Below are 14,031 nucleotides of genomic sequence, written 5' to 3' on the forward strand. Positions count from 1 at the left end.
TTTATGTGCCCTTTAAAATGAGCTAGCCTTACTGAGAACATTCCCCGTGATGGAACATAAATCTTCCTGTGAAGTTTTGTGGTCAGGTTACCCCCATGCCAGTGATGATTTCGTGTTATTGTCAACACTGGGTGGGCATCATGATTATGGAATTCAAATCCATTTCTTTAATTAGGGGGCCCTGACAACAATGGATGCTCAGAAACCCTCAATTCTTAACCATCTTGCAGATCTCCAGGGGGTCGGTTAGCACAGACTATGGCTCTCTGGCCTTGATATATCTGAGTCGGCATGCTCTAATGCTTGTCAAACACCCCGTACACAATGGAAATGAGGATGTAACAGTACAAGTTATCAAAGTTAATGATATCTCAAACATGAATCCTGCTGATGGGCAACAAAGGGCGTCTGAAATGTCTGCATATCAAAGAGCATTCCATACTCCTGACATGTGCATCTCGGAGGACCGTTTCCCACATCTGATTCACTCTGCTGTGAACATAAACGCAACCTCAGGATAAAAACTAGCTGTTGAAAGAGAGGAATTCAAGATTAGTTAATAAAAGTTCCAGTACCTGAAAATTAGGAGGGATGATAATTTTGCCCGCAGGAACCTGCACAACAATCTTCTCTCCTTCAAACAGCCAGAGGTCCCACTGGGACTGATTGATCAGCAGGGCCCAGGGCAGCAGCTCTATCAGCAAGGTCCTCACATGTGGCTTCCAGACTGACAGCTTCACGCGCATCGGGCTGTCCCACTGACTGAGCTGCTCCTTCCTGTTCCAGAGACCACATCAAGGGACTCAGTGAATTCAGGAAACATGGCGGAGGGTCCCGGACACCCTGTCCGGCAGGACCACCTCTTCGCACCACCACCGTCTAGTGCTGGGTAGGCACCAGGAGAAACTTTTCATGCAGTTATGTTCCGGATTATGAGTAAAGTCATCTACAAAACACATCTACTGGAGGATAAAAGGGCGGAACCTGACAAACACATCTACTGGAGGATAAAAGGGCGGAATCTGACACACACATGCAAGGATCTTCTTTTTTTACAAACACACCCTTTATTTTGATATCTAACGTTGTCGTGAATGGCCTTTTATTACCTAATACTGAGGAATGCTTGTAGAAAAAGACTGCTGGGGGACGCTACCTGTCAGTATCCTTCCTGTTATAGGGCCACAGCGGGTGAAGGGACTTCTCGGGCCCGTAGAAGTCATGGAGGATCTGGTGCACCGAGCCTCCCGGGTGCGCCTTCATGGCTATCTGCTTGATGAGGCACGTGGAGATGGGCACAGCGCAATGGGACGGATCATCTTCTTCTCTGCGAAGTGGGAAGAAAAAGCAAGAATGTCAGGTTTCCAACGTGGCCTGCAGCTTACGGAAAAGAACGAAGGACAAAGGTGTTCTAGTCCAACACTTCTTTTGTGAGGCTGAGTCCATTTTTGGTGTTTTGGGTTTGGGGACAGTGTTTGCATGATCTGGCCCCGGCTTTTTCCTCTTCCTGCCCCTCCCCCGACCCCAACTGTGCTTGGGTGAGGTCTCTCTTCATCTCTTCTTCTGTGAGAGAAATTATGTGCTAATTAAATTTTCTGATGATTGTTTATTTCTAAGCCTAAGAAAAAAGTCTTGAGTTTTATTTAAAACTATAGAAGAGAATAAGAGAACAGCAGGCGGGATACTTTTAAAACAACATTTTCCTAAGATATCACACAAAAAAACCCTTAATCTTCCCTCTTCCTCTCAATAGGTTAATTTTCTACTGAACTTCTCTTAGGAAAACATGAGGATTCCCCCCGGTACCTTGCTTGAAACGTGAGGTGATGCACAAGGTCTGGTTCTCCGTTTTGCAGCGGTTTCTCCTGCCCCTTTCCTGGGATAATTTGTGTTTCGCTCAATCCCAGACTCCTTTTCTCCAAATGTATGATAATGGGGTCTGGAAGATGACTCCGCATGATAAAAAGAGGGCTGAACACAATCTGTAAAAATAAAAGGACAGAGGAACTTTCATATTTGCTTTGTTGCAGTACTCCAGCTGTTTGATGCCGAAACAAACTTGCAATAAATCTCTTCCCTGGGTCACTCTGACCTTAATTTATTTCAGAACAGGAAAGGTCAGAGCCATATACCATATTTTAGGATCGGAGAGCACTCACCATTCGCTGCTGCACTGGAGAGTTGGGTTCCAGAGTCAGGACAGTGCACCAGACGTAAATAATGGAGCTGTTTGAAGATGGCACCTGCACATGGCACAGAAAAGGGTCCCATCAAACCCCAGGTTACTGATTAATGAAAATAAGGCACAGATATAATATTGGCTGGGAGGATTAAAAGGTTTGAAGTTATAGAAAAGAGCCATAAAAAAGGAAAACTAAGCAAAACCAGACTTCATTACGGCATAAAGTGGATGTGCAGTGAGTTAATGGGGGCAATTTTTTCCATCAAGACGAGGGGACTTCTATGGGGAGAGATTGATATAAGGCTGAGAGGGAGAATGAAAGGGAGGATTTGTCCTTTATGGGGATGAAAAGTGATGATGGTGGAGATTGAGGGAGAGATTAAAAAAAAGTAACAGGTCATCACAAAGATTCCTGAGTGGGGAGGACCCCGTCTTCTCCGCACAAAGCCTGTGCACCAGGATCTTTATCAAGACACGACTCGCCGTCCTCTGGGAGGGGCAGCGTTTGGCTGCACGAGCACCTGGAACAGATACACACGTATTGTCCTGGGATGGGGGGGAGGTCTGAGAAGCAACAAGCAAAGTCGCTTCATATTACTGCAGGTCTCCCCTCTTTTGCATACACCACCTATTATTTTTATTGCTGACGGCATAACAGACGTCCTTCATGGTCCCTGAATATGTCATCTTCTAATCAGGAGTGCTATACTGGATACGGGCCTTATTGACAGTTTTCGCTTTAAAGCTGCTCGCCTCTAGACCGGCCACTCCTCGTACCTGGATGACAATGCTGTGCTCGGGGGCGGTGGACTCCAGGCACACGTCCCGGGACCAGTCTTCGTCTCCTTTGGCCTTCACACACAGCTCCGTCAGCTCGCTGTTCTCCAGGATGTAGGAAGGCAGCTTCTGCTTGGCGGTGAGGCAGTCAAAGTGTTCTCGAACCACAGCTTGCCCATCGTGGCCGATGTAATGCTGAACGACTTTCAGTTCTATGCTTTCAGACAAGTAACTACAGATGATCTGTCTGCCACAGATGATAATCTAAAAGACAATAAACAAACAAACAAATAAATAAGGCGTTCATCCATTCTGAAGGATTGCAGGTTGGGGCGCATGAGGAAGGCAACTGATAGATATCTCTCATCAATATCTCTCTCTTGTTCCTTCCCTCTCTTTCCCTCCCTCCTTCCACTCTATTTAAAAGCAATGGGAAAAATATCCTTGGGTGAGAATTTGAAAAAAGAAAGAAAGAAAGAAAGAAAGAAAGAAAGAAAGGAAGAAAGAAAGAAAGAAAGAAAGAAAGAAAAAAAGAAAGAAAATGAAGTCTCTAGCTGGGTAGTTCAGCTGGCCAGAGCATCATACAGTTACACCAATGTTGTGGGTTCTAACCTCCAGTCAGGGCACATATAAGAAGCAACCAATGAATGCATAAGAGGGGCAACAAATTCATATTCTCATTCTCTCATATTCTCTCTCTCTCTCTCTCTCTCTTTCTCTCTTCCTTTCTCCCTCTTTCCTTTCCTCCCTCTCCCCTTTCTCTAAACTCAATTAAATATAAAGCTGTTAGCTTAGAGAATGCAAGAAGAAAAAGAGGCTTAAAAGGAGAGAGGGGACTCTGCTCTGCTGAGTTTGCAGCATTTAGAGGAGACACACATAAGGGTGGTGGGGGGTAGGGGAGGGGGCAGGTCCAGCTAGAAACACTGGCCACGTGCTTGAGAGTGAAGGTGGGGAGAGAGATAAAAGACTTGCAAATGTTCACAGAAAGATAGTTTACTTGGGAGAGAAGATAGAGGCTCAAACCCAGCAACTGACCAACACTTAGGGAGAGCTTCTTGGGGTGAGAAGCCAAAGCAGGGACTGGGGAACAAGGGGTGGAGGATCAGAGCTGCTGGAGCCGCGGGAAGGGTCTGGCCAAGGGGAGGTGGTCCATGGGGCCAAATGATGCAGCAGGAAGAAAGGGCAGGGACTGAAAACAAGACTTCCCTCTGGGAGCTGAGAGGACGGTGTGATCAGTCTGTTCCCTGAAGCCGATTTCCAAGAGTTTATTCTATTCTTATGCAATAAGACAATTTTTTACTCAGATGCCTAGTTATATTTTATTTTATTCAGGTTTCTCCTGTAGTGTAGAAGCATGTATCTTTATAAAAAACACAGACTTACTCATTAACCCCACGGGTTATCCAGCTTTTCAGTCAGCTAAGAGTCTAGTTCATAGTAGGCATGAAGAACTATCTCTTCAATAGACTGAAATGGAAAAGACTATGCAAAATTTATTCTTATAAAATTAATGCTTTCAGAAAGCAAATCCTTCCCTAATGTGAATATGCACCACAATGGGGGAAAACAGGACTTTCCCATCTGGATTTCCCTCTCTGTGGCATTATTTCAGATGATAACATAATAACTAATGTAAACACCACAGTTACAGGCCCAAGCATGTGATGGTTCATTGTGTGTGTCAGCGTGAATGGGCTGCAGGGCACACAGATCTGGTCAAGTGTGCTCTGGTGTGGGTGTGTCCGGGAGGCTGTCTGGATGAGATTAACATCTGAGAGGCTGATGCATGACATGGGCTGCCCTCCAAATGTGCGTGGGCCTCCTTCTATCAGCTGTGGACTGAACTCAGGGGCCTGAGTGAGAGGGATTCCTCCTGTGACTGCCGGATCTGGACACGCTTTTCCAGGCCACTGGACGTGGACTGAAATGTCCAGGACATGGGCTCTTCCTGGACTGGCCTCTTGCTGGTTTAGGACGTGAATTCCATGCCGGCCACGGGGTCTCTAACTTGCAGACCTCGAGTCTTGGGACTTCCTGACCTCATTAATCATGTGAGCCAACTTATCAGAAATCTTTCCTGCTCCCTCCGTCCGTGCATACACAATATTCGTGTGTAAATACCTGTGCGTGCACACACACATCTTCTGGTTCTTCCTTTGAAGAGCCCTAATACAAGCCTTTTCACAAACTAACTCTTTTCATCTCATAGCAATTTTATAACATAGGTGCTACAATGACTCCTCATCTTAACAAGGAGAAAATGGAGGCACAGATGGTGAGTAGCTTGCACAATATTACCCAGAGTGTGTGCTGATAATCACCTTGATAGTCTCTCTCTCATACAATTAATACCTACAGATTAAGAAAACTTAGAACTATAAAAAGAGGACAAAGGCTGCCCATCATAATGTAAATGTGGCAGACACCACTAATTTTGTTCCAAATAGCTGCCCCACACTCCTGTCTCCCTTGCTATTAAAAACCTTGACTTGGTTTAGGTCTCAAAGGCCACCAAATCACTCAGGGAAGGGGTACTTAGTACTGTATCACAATTGGTATAAGCTAATCCTGGTAGTTCCTTTTGCAATGTTTATGGGATAAATATGGGACTCTCGGCTCATAATATGGAAGGAAAGACTGTTAGAAGTAGGAAGGAAAACCAATGTGCATGGCAGAGCAGCAGAAAGCATCGAGTCACTTAGCTCACCAACAATGAACCTGCTTCTTCCCCCTTGCCATGTGAGATAAATGTGAAATAGGAACAATAATGGTGTCTGCCTCCATAACTTGCTATGAAGATTAAAAAGCCCATTCTGTAACTTTAAGCTAAAAACATCCTAATGCATATTTTTTGCTATGTCACTCAGAATATTTTGTAAGCACAGTTTTTAATGAACTATTACTGACACAAACATGAGGAATTATAGTTCTACCCCAAACAATCCTGTTGTAGTGATAGAAGAACAATTGTTATTGCTATGTCAGCTTGCATTACCTGAATAGTGAGGTTTGGCATTTTCTTAAACATTTATTTTCCAATGATTTATGCCTTTCCATTTTTTTGTGTTTTTGTTTTGTTTTGTTGTTGTTGTTGTTTTTTAGAAGGAATACATCTGCAAAAACCAAGCTGTGCTTAACTCTGATATATCCCCTAGCTATTCTGGCCATTCTTTATACATATGTAAAACAACGTTTTCACAATAGCTAACATAACACTCAACGGAACTACAGGTCCTAAATTAGGAGGCAAGCTTTTCTTTAGCGTGTGCGAGGGGTTAATAGACATTCACGATTCCTATTTTGATGCCACAGCATCACCCAACTTTAAGCAGACACGAGAGCTCTGAGGCCGCCTTTCAGTCAGCTGGCATTCTGGATACGTTCTCTGGCATGCACCATGGCGCTCTTGCTTCAGAACCTTCGGGCCCTGGAGGTTTGGGAGAATCTCGCTGTCTCTCCCAGAAACCACAGCCTCTCTGCAGCCACCAGGGACCCACTTTGTTTGAAGGCAGAGGTCCTCCTGGTGGGTTTTTATAGTTTCATTTTCAAGAAAAAGGCCGGTTAAATAGGCTTTCAAACTCGACAGGAAGAAAAGCTGTAAGAGTGGCCGAGAGGGAAGGCCACTGGCTGAGGGGCACCCAGCACGGCTGCTCCCACGCAGGGTTCCGTGCAGCCACGTCTGCTTTCCTTCAAAGTGGCAACACTTACGGGGCCTTTATTTTTGAAAATGATGGTTAGAATTTCAAGATTAATTTATCCGTTGAAGACAGTTACTTAATATTTTAAATGTAAGGTTTCTCTTTAATGCACATTTCCAGGTTTCACACTAACTCCCCTCTCTCCCCAAAGCCACAAAGATGTGTACTGAAGATCTCCACATGTGATTTCACTTAGCAGGTTTCAGAGCTCTTATTAGATCAGTGCCAAGGAGAATAGCGATATTAAGGAATAGCTCCAGAGCACCAGATGCACTGGAAAATGATAGCTTGGCCATGATTAAAAGTGCATGGATATAGATACCAATGTCTACACAGTCATACATGTGTACATGTAAGGTTTTAGAGTGGGGAAGCTCCATCAGAGGATGGGAAACATGGAAGCGAATCCGTGTGTATGAGTAGCTGTACAAAGTGCCTGGGCATCTGTCACTCCGTGGGGACATGCAAGGGGCAGAGGAGAGGCTGGGGACAGACAATAACCAAAAGTCACAGTTTGAAAGAGCACTGGTCAATTTCCCAGGACACAGGCCCTAGTCATGTGGTCAAGGCACCTCATCTGCCCGAGTGGGGCTTCGTGATGAGGCAGCTGCAGTTCCCGCAAATTCCCAGTCCCAGCCGAGCAGAAGGAAAGACACCAAGAGACAGGGAGGCAGGGATCCACAGACTCTCCTGAAGGCTTGGTTCCTATCTTCCTCCCTGACCCGGCTAATTGAGGAAAGCTGTCTCTGATGTACTTGAACTAGAGTTAATCTGAATGCTAATTAATCTACCCTGATAATAAAATAATAAATCCAATTTAAAAAGACACTGTAAATTTCTGCTTTTGTGTGTGTGTGGTGGTGGAGGAGAGGCGGGAGAAGGATAAAGGGAGAGAGAGAAGAGGGAGGGACACACGGGGGGAAGAGGGGGGAAAGAGAGACTAAAAAACACTGACTAGAAAGGTTTTTCACAACTTCAGTCCCCGCAGCGGTTCCTCTGAGGTCGGCACATGGTCTGCTGATCACCCAGGCTCAGTATTAACCACACTTGCCATTTGCTTCATTCCCGGTTAAATAAATTGCTGTTTCTGTGTTCTGCATTTCACAACCTGCTACCTTTTTATTTTTATTTAAAAAAAATATATATATTAATTGATTTTTTTTTTTTTTTTTTTACAGCGAGGAAGGGAGAGAGATAGAGAGCCAGAAACGTCGATGAGAGAGAAATATCGACCAGCCGCCTCCCACACCTCCCCTCACCGGGGATGTGCCCGCAACCAACGTACGTGCCCCTGACCGGAATTGAACCTGGGACCCTTCAGTCCGCAGACCGATGCTTTACTGCTGAGCCAAACCGGCTCCTGCTACCTTTTTAAATGGCTCTAACATAGAGCTCACTCTCACCTGACTACAGGAAATGCTAACATTGGAAATGTCACTGAAGCGTGTGCCTTCCTGACGGTGGGAATGTGACAGGGGCGCCCAGGTCCTCGGGGAGAGGGTGACACGTCCCTTTAGACGGTGAAGGCTGCCCGGCTTCATTACTGCTCTCAGTAGGACCTTTCTGTTTGGCTAGATTTTTTTTTTTTTTTTTTTTTTTTTTTTTTTTTTAGGATTATTTATTATAAATAGGGTAGAAGCAGAAGAAAGTGTGAGAGGCAGTCCCCACAGAAAATGATTACTAACATTAATCAGTACAAACAACATTTGGAAAAATTCTGCAATGTGATTTGGCACCAGATGTCTTAAAATATGTACACTTGACATTAATGCAAAGAATGATTAAAAGAATTCCTTAAACTTGCAATGTATGGAAATTATTTTTTTTTAGTCATGTTTTGAACCCCTCTTTATATTAGGGTTTTAAAAAAAATAATGATCATGAACTGATAAACAAAAACAGATCCAGAAACAGAGAAGCACTGATCAGACCGTCAAACCTCAGAGGGAAGGTGGGGAAGGGTGGGGGTAAGGGGGAGAGATCAACCAAAGGACTTATACGCATGCATATAAGCATAACCAATAAACACAGACACCAGGGGGGGGTGAGGGCATGAGTGGGGGTTGGGAGGGCAATGGGGGTAGGGATAAGGACACATATGTAATACCTTAATCAATAAAGAAAAAAAGTGCTTAGTTTGAAAACTAAGAAAATCAGCAGAAGTTTTGGGGCAAACATATATTTAATTTTATTTAAAAGATTAGTGTAGCCCTAACAAGAATTTGATAAGACAAAACAATGAATTTTTGATAAAGACTAAAAATACAGTCCTGACCAGTTTGGCTCAGTGGATAGAGCGTCGGCCTGCGGACTGAAGGATCCCAGGTTTGATTCCAGTCAAGGGCATGTACCTTAGTTGCGGGCACATCCACAGTAGGAGGTGTGCAGGAGGCAGCTGATTGATGTTTCTCTAATCAGTGTTTCTAACTCTCTCTCCCTCTCCCTTCCTTTCTGTAAAAAATAAAAAAAATATATTTTAAAAAAGAATAAAAATACATGTTTTTAGATTGGGAATATGCATCAAGTCCCATAAAAACGTTATATCCTTTGCTCAAGGAATTGAATTTTACAGAAAATTATATTAGGGATAGACTCAGAAATTTGTACATCTATTTATATACAAAGATATTTATTTTAATATTTATTATAGTGACAAATGGAAATTATCTAAAATCTCAACAAGAAAATGCTGTTTCAATGTATCATATGGTAAATTAGTATGCAACCATTCAAAGAAAAATTTCAGGAATTTTAGATAACATGAGAAAATAAGAATTATGTTTTACGTGGAAAAAAATAAGTTGAAAAATTATTATAACCAGATCTCAAGTTGTTTAAAAACATCTACATAGGGAAAAAAGTAGAAAAATACATTGAAGTAATAATAGTATTTATCTTTGGGTGGTTGAATTATGGGTAATTTTTATTTTCTTCCTTAGACTACCTGTGGTTTTAGAAATATTTTATAATAGTTAATACAAAAATAACAAACGTGAACTAATATTTACTGGGTGCTTTCTTTTACAAAAGGAATATAAAACATGGAAAGATTAAGAAATTTGTTAAGATCATATGGGTCATAATACTAGTTCTGGGAAACCTTTTACCATCAGAAAAAAAAAGAAACAGATAGGTAACATTTGTGAGAATTTTAAAAAAATGTATTTTTCATGACCAACTTTTTTGACTTGTGGTGAACTACTGCAGTGTGTCAAATCTGCTCTGGAACATTATATATATTCATTTATCCCTGAAATTTAATATCATTCCTTGAAAATATGTAACATGCATGAAAGAAGAAGACGCTATTAGAGTAAAACAAAACAACCCCACTGGTGCCACTCCTGCCTAGTATTTCATCATTGTTATTGGAATGACAGCTTACTGGGCTATGACAGTGGGCCGGACATGTTGTAAGGACTTTACATGTAAAAACCCACTTAATCCTCCCACTAACGTCTTCTTTTTTTTTAATTTATTAAGGTGTTACATATGTGTCCTTATTCGCCAATTACCCTGCTATCCCCCCTCGACTCCTGTTGCCTGTGTCCATTGGTTAGGCTTATATGCCCCACTAACTTCTTGAGGAATGCACTATTACTATCCCCATTTTACAGATGAGGAAAGTGATTCACAAAGGTTAAATAAATGGCAAGATCACACAGCTAGCCAGGGCACATAGCCAATTGCCTATGATTTTAACCACCAGGACATACCATGGCAACCATTTACTCATAGAAGGAGGATCCTGCCATTCCACTAGTTGGTAGATGGCCCAGCAACTTCATGCAAAAGAGCTGAATGAACTGGGCAAGTTCAGACAGAACTGTGTGGTCAAAGCGTGGCCCCTGGACCAGAAGCATCACCTGAGAACTTGCTAGAAATGAGCGCATCACACCAAGAGCTCCTGGATCTGGTCCTGTGGGAGGGTGACCAGAAACCTATCTTAACATGTGTCCGAAGGACTGGGATATCTCTGAAGCCTGAGAACCACTAGCCTGGAGAGAAGAAAAGTAAAGAAAACAGCCTCGCTTCCCTTATGTTTCTGAAGGGCTGCAGAGGGGAGTCCTCAAACAAGGTGTGTGATTGTTCTGTCCACCTCACAGTTACTGAGGAACGGTAAAAACTGGTTGAACGGTAATGATTTTGACTCAAAATTAGGAAAAACGTCATTAATAGCTGGAAGTAACCAGCAATGGGAAGGGCTGCTGTGTGAGAGCATGAGCCTCTCGTCATCTGGAGCATCCAAACGGATGCCGAGGACCACTTGTCAGGCACACTGGTGAACGAGAAGGCGGACAGGCATTCCTGGAAGACCATGAGCGGCCGAGTCAGAAAACTGGTCTGTGTTGGGGGGTAGGTATTTGTTGAGAAAGCTTTGAGAGCAGATGGGAGTTAGTGATGCTACTTGTTCTTAGGACTTTCCAGCTCCACACTCATACCAGTTAGGCTGTCCTCCCACTGTCTACCGGAAATGCCCTCCCTTCATCCAAATTCGACATGTGTTACTAAGTCCAGCTCAAGTCATATCGCCTCAGTGAAACCTCTAAATTCCCTTCACACTTACTATGAGTTGTGTATGTTGTTAGGTGTATGTAAATTTGCAATTTAAGACCAGATTGTGTCACATACTTAGTATCTTTCATCTTACCCAGTTCCACTGTAGCCATCATTTGGGGAGACTATTCCATGCTTTGTTCCTGAGATGCCTCTGTTACAGTTCTCATTTCACTGCTTTTGCCCAAGATAGTGACATGCAATCCAGCTGCGACCTGATCAGGTGCGGGCCGGGAATACGGGGTGGCTCCTCCTGCTCACCCCTGGGAAAGGCAATGGCGGAGCTGGGGCTCCCAGGGCTGGAGCTGCTGCTGTCATGTCCTCAGATCCCTACCTTCTGGACAGACTGTTACAGCCGGGATGCAGAAGTGTATGCTCAAACCCGCATGCCAAGCCCAGTTACACTGCGGGCAGTGAAGCCAGTTTTCAGGTTTTAATACTTCCTTTTTTCCTTTCCACTCTTGTCATAACGCTCTGTGCTTGAGAAACATCTTTTAAAAACCACATTTTCACATCTTAAGAACACAAAAAAGTGTCAGATACTTTCCCCCCTCCTTTGCAGTCTTGGAACTTCAAAAGCGGCCCAAAGGAAGCTTTATAAAATACGTAAAAATATGTGCTGAGAGCTGAGGTTTTCTATGCCAAGAGCTAGGCTGCAGTGGCCTTTCACTGCAGTGAGCACAGGCTCCTAGGGAAGAAGGCTGGGGACCCAGCCCGGCTTCCTCCCAGACTCTCCCCATTATGAGAACCAAGTCCTGGTCATCCACGGTGGGTTATCTGGGGTCCCCCACTCTGCTTTCCCCCCCTTTCTCCATAAAGGCCTTTTGGCCATTTTGCAGCTCATTAGCACCTCCACCAGAGGCAGGTGGTGACAGGGAGAAGAGGTGAAACTAAAATCAGTAAATTTTACTGCTCGTTAGCAGCTCTTGTAAAAGACAAGGACAAGGGCCTTGGCTGAGCCATCTCCATCCTCCAGCCCATCTCCATCAGGACCATCGGCAGCACTCACTGAGCGCTCAGGTGCAAGGCTGTGGTAAGTGTAACTAGGCATATCCCTGTGATTCTTCTTACTATTTCCATTTCTTTAAGTTTCCCATTAATTACATCCAACATTGGACAACGGAGAGCTGCGTGGGTCACGAACACGAGGGAACGTACCTGTTTTTGCACTCCGCTGAGTGGCTGAACCTTGATGATGAGGGAAGCGGTTCGCCCCTTGTACTGAATAGTTCTGATGAAGGTCCCGGCATGGTCCACGCTGAAGGGCTCTGACCAACGCCAATTGCCCCAGCCTTCGATACAGATGTGTAACAGCTGGAGGGAAAAACAAGAATCGTCATAATGCCAAAAGTGCCAACAAAAATCTCGTCCTAAAACGAACGTCTCCTTGCTGGAAAACCTTCCCATTGGTAATATTTAGCATCTGTTTTCTTTCTAACCTGCATTATTCATCCACTTCCAGCTTATTCCACCAGGCTAAGAATAGCAAATATGCCACAGAGAGTCAATGTGGTTTTCCAGATCACATTTTAAACCTCCTTAAAAATAATTGTCCTATCAAATGGTAAAAGGCCTGCCGAACGTTTGAGAAAAGACCACTTCATTCATGTGGGGGAGAGGGAGGTGGAAGTGTGAGATCAAAGAGCCTTGGTCTTGGCTGATGGTTTGTTCCTTCTTATGGCTAGAGAGTAATTAAAGCCAAATTTGGTTTGTGGCGTTATTTTTGACCCAAGTTGCCATTCTGTATTTTTATTTATTTTGATAAAGAACAAAACAGCAATTTGATTATGCAGTTTATTTAATATGCTCTCCTGATGAGGTCACATATATCAAATCAGAAACACCTTCAACATTTTGAATGTATAGAAAATATCTTTATTTTTTCTAGTATGTATTTATGGTAACTTTCACCATTTGAATCTCCCGATTCACTTTCATATTTATTCACAGAGTGTTGCCGCTATTGGTAATATTTAGATTTCTTTCATGGTCATCAAATGTTTTCCATTTCCACTCCTACCCACTAAAGGCAACTAAGAAAATCAGTCTAACTGATCAAGTATTCCAAAACAACATAATAGTTACTGTTTCTTTAGGACACAGATATATATATATGAAAATAAACAATGTTCTCTATGATGATTAACTGTAAGAAAATAAAATGGACATTTTAGGAAAAACATTTACATGATATACAAACTTAATATTTTCTTTTATATCACATATACATTTTTAAAAGCTAACCAAAGGCTAATCACATGAAACATTTTACCAATTAACAGAATGAATAAAACTTTGAAAACATTCTATAAGAGCTATCATAATCAGTTCTTAAAATAAGTATTATTATTATTATGGGAATTGTCATAACAACAACAGTCTTTTCATGAAAAGATTATCTTTTAGTCTTAGCATTAAGAGGTAAAGTACTTAAATTAAAAAATTTCCCTGTGTAGGTAGGTAGGGGCTGGGAGGAAAGGGATAAAGGGGAGGAAAATGGGAGATATTTATAATACTATAAATAATAATGTATTTAAAAAGAAAAAGAATGACATCCATACATTTAATCATAAAAAAAAAAATTCCCAAGATCACTGGTCACCATAATGTGATTTTTGCTGGAATATTAAGAGAGCTTTTTTTGGTTTGTATTTTATATATCTTAATAAAACATTTTAAAAAATCTAACTCATTTCCTAGCTTTTAATATGGCCCCACTCCAGTTCTTCCTCTACACAACTGCCAGTCATCAAAAAGCTACCTACCATTCGGATGACTTCTAAAAAAGAAGGCTAACAGCTTAAAACAAACCAACCA

General features: G+C 42.6%; 1 protein-coding gene across 5 annotated transcripts in view; it reads right to left on the bottom strand.

Annotated features, from left to right (window-relative positions):
- The window catches only part of VPS13B (vacuolar protein sorting 13 homolog B), a 513,325-nt gene that overhangs the window by 39,279 nt on the left and 460,015 nt on the right, over nucleotides 1-14,031 (bottom strand). For all 5 annotated transcript variants that reach the window (XM_045581364.1, XM_036436747.2, XM_036436745.2 and 2 more), the window contains 6 exons: nucleotides 12,373-12,528; nucleotides 2,960-3,223; nucleotides 2,160-2,243; nucleotides 1,807-1,982; nucleotides 1,157-1,327; nucleotides 576-777 (listed from right to left, as the gene is read on the bottom strand). In XM_045581364.1, the coding sequence (XP_045437320.1) occupies nucleotides 576-777; nucleotides 1,157-1,327; nucleotides 1,807-1,982; nucleotides 2,160-2,243; nucleotides 2,960-3,223; nucleotides 12,373-12,528 (1,053 nt within the window). The remainder of the gene's footprint in view (nucleotides 1-575; nucleotides 778-1,156; nucleotides 1,328-1,806; nucleotides 1,983-2,159; nucleotides 2,244-2,959; nucleotides 3,224-12,372; nucleotides 12,529-14,031) is intronic.

The sequence above is a fragment of the Pipistrellus kuhlii genome, unplaced genomic scaffold (assembly GCF_014108245.1).
Source record: "Pipistrellus kuhlii isolate mPipKuh1 unplaced genomic scaffold, mPipKuh1.p scaffold_m20_p_14, whole genome shotgun sequence".
NCBI lineage: Eukaryota > Metazoa > Chordata > Mammalia > Chiroptera > Vespertilionidae > Pipistrellus > Pipistrellus kuhlii.